Source organism: Limulus polyphemus, unplaced genomic scaffold (genome assembly GCF_000517525.1).
Source record: "Limulus polyphemus unplaced genomic scaffold, Limulus_polyphemus-2.1.2 Scaffold2011, whole genome shotgun sequence".
Taxonomy (NCBI): Eukaryota; Metazoa; Arthropoda; class Merostomata; order Xiphosura; family Limulidae; genus Limulus; species Limulus polyphemus.
In genome coordinates this window covers 121,584-128,298 of record NW_013667621.1, presented here as the reverse complement: position 1 = coordinate 128,298, position 6,715 = coordinate 121,584, and the positions used below count along the sequence as shown (strand labels likewise).

At 29.4% G+C, this 6,715-nt stretch overlaps 1 protein-coding gene across 3 annotated transcripts in view; it reads right to left on the bottom strand.

Moving 5' to 3' along the window:
* Nucleotides 1-1,545: 1,545 nt before the first annotated feature.
* LOC106465646 (RNA binding protein fox-1 homolog 2-like) overlaps nucleotides 1,546-6,715 on the bottom strand; it is a 125,463-nt gene continuing 120,293 nt past the window's right edge. For 2 of the 3 annotated variants that reach the window (XM_022393585.1, XM_022393586.1), the window contains 2 exons: nucleotides 4,835-4,940; nucleotides 1,546-4,299 (listed from right to left, as the gene is read on the bottom strand). In XM_022393585.1, coding sequence (XP_022249293.1) covers nucleotides 4,255-4,299; nucleotides 4,835-4,940 — 151 coding nt within the window. In that variant the 3' untranslated portion in view covers nucleotides 1,546-4,254. The remainder of the gene's footprint in view (nucleotides 4,300-4,834; nucleotides 4,941-6,715) is intronic. The other variant, XM_013925881.2, reaches the window with a different exon arrangement.

Here is a 6,715-nt window from a genome sequence, read left to right as displayed (position 1 = left end):
ATTTGCCAATAAAGCATTGTATTAAAAAACAAAACAGATACTTTGCAAAATGAAATATAAAAGATTGGATATATATTAGATCTATTATACTAAAATCGTAGATTTATTCACAGAGAAGCTGTATGCCAAATATAATGACTGTACGTCAAGCCGTTTGGAACTAGCAATAGAAGTACAATCATGATTTTTACAAACTTCAGTAGGCCCTCGGGGAATTTGAGTTTTACTGATGTGCATAAAAAATTATCTTATTTTAAATAATTTAATGTTGTATCAAAATATGTATGACATATTACATATGGTACTTAATATCATTCACAAGAAAGCTTTAGTTAGAGTCAACTTTCATATAATGACGCGGAGTGACAACCTTAAGCTGATAAAGAAAATTAATTACGCTATGTTTTAACTATTTTATAAAATAAACGTGACTTACTATCCCACCTTAGCAGATGTTCAATTTAAAAAAAAAAATACAGGAAAAGTCCATCAAATTATTAGTGGCGCCATCTATTTCCAAATACATAAAACATATTATTTATATTTGTGAGTGATACGTTTTTCCAAAAATACATTGTGAAAACTAATTAAAAACATAAATATGTTAAACTGTTAGATTCATTATAACACAGCAGAAACTAAAAAACTGTATTATTATGGCTTTTAAAAAATATTTCAACCCTTATTTCCAGGGTATTAACCCCAAGCACACACACACACATATCCTAAGCGAGATCATTTCTATCTATTTATCTATCATAGGTAATAAAATGCTTCAAATTAAATGTTCATTTCTTGTCCTTCCTTAACAGGCTACAAGTTTACAGGCAAGATACTTTAACCAACCTGGTATAATTGTAGGACGATAACTGTTGAAGTAACATGAGAAGTTGAAAGACTTCACTCTACGTAGTTTTTGATGTGTCGTTTTTACTGTTTTGAGAAGTCTCTCATCAATTTATCATAACTATGCATATCTGAGAATATCTGGTGTAACATTAACAAACGTACTGAACCTTAATTGTAATTTATTTGTATAAGATGTTCATACTATTGAGTTCAATTTTAAGCTACTAGAAATATTTTTGTGAATCATATGCAAAAATTTAAAGCTACAAATAACATTGTACTATTGACATTGTTTATGAAAAACTTTTTGATAAGATGAAATTCTTCTTGTGAAAATTTACATGATTTTTCTGTTTGTATCGTGTATGTAAAAATACATACTGCATACAACAGATTATAATTTCTATTTATCTGTTTTTCAAAGAACAGTTGAAATTGAAGATTTACCAACTGCTATTCTATACACCCCTTTGGTGGCTAAGTGGTAAACTTGAAGGCTTATAACGGTAAATATCAGGGTTCGATGCCTGCTATTGGGAAAATTCAGATAGCTTTTCACTTAAACAAAACAATTTACTATGTATTTACATATATTATAGATTTAAAATGTAATGAGCTTTATAGACTGCTAATCAGCAATTTTGATCACAGTCTTCTGTACAAGTTGCTTGAGAATATCAAGTGACAAACCCACACTTCCAGTATGCAACTTTTATTCATTCAAAACCAAATGGATGCTCTACAGCATTAATAATTTCTGGGGTAAAAGAAGAGATTCATGGAATTCATTTTGAACAAACCTTAGTAAATCTACCTTGATACAGCATTCAATAAATAAAACGGTAACACGTGTTTCTACATTTGTCTAACCATTAATTAATTAATTACGATAAAGATATATATGTACATGTCATACTACTCCAACAAGAATACTACACAAACAAGAATAAGAGGGTAGGTAGTTACAAAAAAAAACTATAAATATGTTGCTCATTAAATGCTCTGTAAACCCCCCCTCCCCCACCCTCATGGTGGGAGTATAAATACCTCCCTAGACAAACTAACAATAATAGTGTTCTCAATTCTAAACTGAAATACTTCATAGTAAGTTACCAATAAATTTTCTAAGAAACATAAGAACAACTAATTTCAGTTCTACTTGGATGTTTTAATAGCCTTACTTGGTGTCAAATTAACTATCCATTCCTGTCCTCTAAGAACTACAGATTCCCGTCCTAGCATTCTTACTTTAAAAACTGGGATATATGTAACCAGGGATGTTTTTTTTTTACCAGAAACAGTAACAACTTACTAGTAATAACCTTTATTATTTACGTAAGAATAAGATCAATTGCTATCTTGCCATTAAGGAAATTGTATTATGTATCGACTTTTGACACATTTCCCATTTTCACTGAAAAATAATAATTACTTTTCCTAAATAGCAATTACTAAATTATTCATAAAATGAATAAAAGTTCAACATTTTTCATGAGAAACCAAAATTTCAAGGACTCCTAAAATTTCTAAATTTCATCCCATGCCAGAGGCTATGAGGTGATATTCAAATGTTAGTTTTAAAATCACAAATTTTATAAACAAAGTACAAAAGTCATTCTTAAAAACATTTATTTATAAAATTACTGAACTTTATCAATAGATATCCTAGAGTATTTTACTTACTAGAGTTTTTTTGTCACAATTTCTTATAAACTATATTAAAAATTTTACAACTCATTCCCTTGGATAAACTCAAACTATTGCTAATGTTTAAAACAGTCATCTGCTGAAAATTCAAACAATATTAAACAAAGTGTATACAGTGTTATAGGTCAATAAATGTCTTTAAAACTTAAAGAGTTTTAAAATTAACTTTTTATATGAATGTCTTTCTGTTCATACAAGATAAGACGGAAGACAATATTTATATGTTTAAGGTTATTTCTAAAAGAAGGATTAGGAAGTGTAATTTACTAAGGTAAAATAATAATGTAAATTACATTCAAGTAAAGGTGAAACTTCCCATATTCTTGTGCATGAAGTCAAAATTTAATCCACAGTTTTACAAAATGGCTAAAACAATGTTTAATAATCCTTTTGTTTCTTCTCTCTTCTACAATACAGTTAAAAGAGCTGGGTAGCCTAGGTCATATACTGAATGTGTGTTCCTAACGAAGTAAAACTTTTCCATTCATGGTTATGTTACAGATACCAAATCCTGCACATAAAACTTTTCCATTCACGGTTATGTTACAGATACCAAATCCTGCACATAAAACTTTTCCATTCACGGTTATGTTACAGATACCAAATCCTGCACATAAAACTTTTCCATTCATAGTTATGTTACAGATACCAAATCCTGCACACAAAACTTTTCCATTCATGGTTATGTTACAGATACCAAATCCTGCACATAAACCTTTTCCATTCATGGTTATGTTACAGATACCAAATCCTGCACATAAAACTTTTCCATTCACGGTTATGTTACAGATACCAAATCCTGCATTGAAATGAGTAGTATGAATATTTCATACAACATAATACAGACACACAGACACAAAATGAGATTCTAAATTTAATGTGAAACAATCATGATTAGATAACTGTGTAATTTAGTCAAAGCAATACAATACTAGACTGTTCAGTTTTTGTAAATCATTATAATTAATAAAGTAAACAAGCACAACTGCTTTCTACAAAACTGTGTACAGATGTAGAAGTTAAATAATTAGAATTCTTTAATCACGTGAAAGTATTTTACTCTATTTGTTTATACTTTGGCTTCTTATATCTACTTCTTTTTTTAAGACACGTGGAAGTCCCTAGATTTAAATCATTATGCTGTAGTTGTTGACACTGTTTTTTCAATGAAATAACAGTACAACATAATAAAGACTGGAAATGAACATTTCACGAAGCAAATTTAATGTGAAACTTTTTCAAGTTATTATCCAAACAGTATTGAAAAAAATTAAAGAATACAAGCTTATACCCTCCCCCATCATGACTAGAACTTGGTTTAAAGCCTTGTTCCACTGATGCAGAAACTAAAATAATACGTTTAATACTTATACCCAAACTTTGGTAAACATACGAGTGAACACATCTGGAATTTAATGTGTTACCAGATAAAAGATACAAGAAAAAGAGGTGTAGACATAAAATATGGGACAGTTGTACACCATCTTCCACAAAAACAGATCATTAATAAACATACAGGAGTCAAAAGCTTTCAAGACGTGCGAGTATTACGGGCAGTTCATAAAAATCTCATCACACTGTCCTGTGTAGTCAATGTACACATCAAAAAATTAATCAATCTATAGATCAATTTAATCCAGTTATTATATCTGAGTTCCATACAAATCTTCTTATTAAATAAGAACTGGATTCTTGGACTTAGTATGGTGTAAACCTATTATATCCACTCCGGTAGACTGCAGCCTGAAAAACAGATCAAATTTATAGTTAAACTACTGAGGTTTGTAAATAGGTTTTTGCTAAAATGCCAACAAAAGGAAAGAACCACTGAAATACTTACCCAACGAATAGATAATTCTAACTAAATTGTACTGATTATTTGATTCAAATGTAAACTTGGAGACTAAATATGACAATGATGACACCAGACAAAAATAAGCTATTCTTAACAAGTACAACTAAAATCTGTATTGTTGTTTTTTAAAACAAATATAATTTTGTGCTCAGATGACTTTATTGTTAGGTTCACTGGTTTCGAAAATATCTCGGGAATCAAGAATGAAGACTGTTAGTGGTTTGTAGACAACACAATCCACTAAGGAAACATTTATATTACATGTAATTACAAAATATATCAGATAAAAATGAAGCTTTGAAAAACTTTTTCAAAACAATCGTTAGCAAGTTTCACATGTACACTTGAAAATGTTGTAGCAGAATATGTCCAGTATTTACAAGTGATTCAACAACATTTATTACTTAAACTGAAGATTTCTACCTTATTCAAAGCTGTGCTCACCCCATAGCCAGCAACTGGGCCAATACTGTGCCCTAAATATGGATCTGCATACTCTCTGCCATATGTGTAGTAAAGCGATGGAGATCTAAAATAAGAGTAGAATTTCTATAAATACTTTTACATTTTAGTAAAAAGCTATAATACAGACATATAACTATATACTGCTCTTTCTGCAATGAATGTTTTACTATTAAGTCTGAGGAACCTTAACTACATTAATTTCAGAACACTAAAAAAAATTAGTGGCTTTGTAAATCAAATATTGGTGTAACTAGAATGGTACTAACCGATCCACAAAATCTAAAATCTTGAAAATGTACATAGACTGTCACTAAAATTATTTTGCTTTCATCATTTTTAAGGACTTTTTAAGAATTTGTCAGTGAAATAAACATCTTGCCAAAAAAAGGTATTGGAATGTTTAGTGAATTTTTCAATAAAAAATTATGTTTTTGTTTCATATAAAGTAACATTTACAACATAATTCAACATCACAGAGAAGCCAAGTAAATGATTTCAATTTGTTCCTAAAAGTATGATAAAAGATGCTTTGCAATGCCATTTAACAAAGTTTAAAATTTTATTGGATAATCAACATGGTTTCACTAAGGGGAACAATCTTGCTTTACTAATCTTTTTGACATTACTCTAAGAGGTTACTCCTTACGTAGATGAGGGTACGGGTGTGGATGTGGTATCTGGAGTTTCAGAAAACCTTTGACAAGATTTCACTTAAAATGTTTGTTAAAGAAGTGATCTCTGTAAGTGTGGGGGATAGGTTGGCTCACTCGATAGAAAACTGGTTAGATGGAAGAAAGCAGAGAGTTGATTAATAAATAAACTTTGTATTCCAAAAATTGTTTAAACTCAAGGTGTAAGTTCAAGGGAGGTCCAGTTCAATCTACACTTTGATCAATGTCTGTTATTGGGTTATACTAGTTTCAGAGAAATCAACTCCTCGTCAGGTCCAGCATATCTCTCTTTGGTTAAATTGCATTTAATGTTACTGATGGTCTTATGTATCATGTCTCACAATTATTGGTCTGTGTGTGTTTTTTTTTGTTAATCATAAAACTGCACAATGGGCTACCTGTGCTGTGCCCACTAAAGAGTCAAACCCCAAACTTTAGTGTTATAGACCCTAAGTTTATCGCCGAACTTCTGGTAGCCACCAGTTTTTGAAGGCATTACAGCTACAGTGATCAAATGTTCATTAATTTTGTGAAGAAGTTAAGGATAATATCACACATCACTCAACATTAATACAACAAAACAATTAAATATTGCTATTAAAGTTAATAAATACGTATTTAATATTTAACTGATAAACCAGACAATTTCTTCCTTTTTAATAAATTAGTATTTAATATTTAATTAATACACCAGACAGAGTTTTCTTTTTTTTAATAAACAGGTATTTAATAATTATCTGATAAACCAGAAAGAGTTTTATTCTATTTCAATAAATAGGTATTCAATATTTAAATGATACACCAGACATAGTTTTATTCCTTTTTAATAAATTAGTATTTAATATTTAACTGATACACCACACATAGTTTATTCCTTTTCAATAAATAGATATTTAATATTTAACTGATACATCAAACATAGTTTTATCCCTTTTTAGTAACTAGGTATGTAATATTTAACTGATACACCAGACATAGTTTTATTCCTTTTCAATAAATAGGTATTTAATATTTAACTGATACACCAGACATACTTTTATTCCTTTTCAATAAATAGGTATTTAATATTTAACTGATACACCAGAGTTTTATTCCTTTTTAATAAATAGGTATTTAATATTTAACTGATACACCAGACAGTTTCTTCCTTTTCAGTAAATTAGTATTT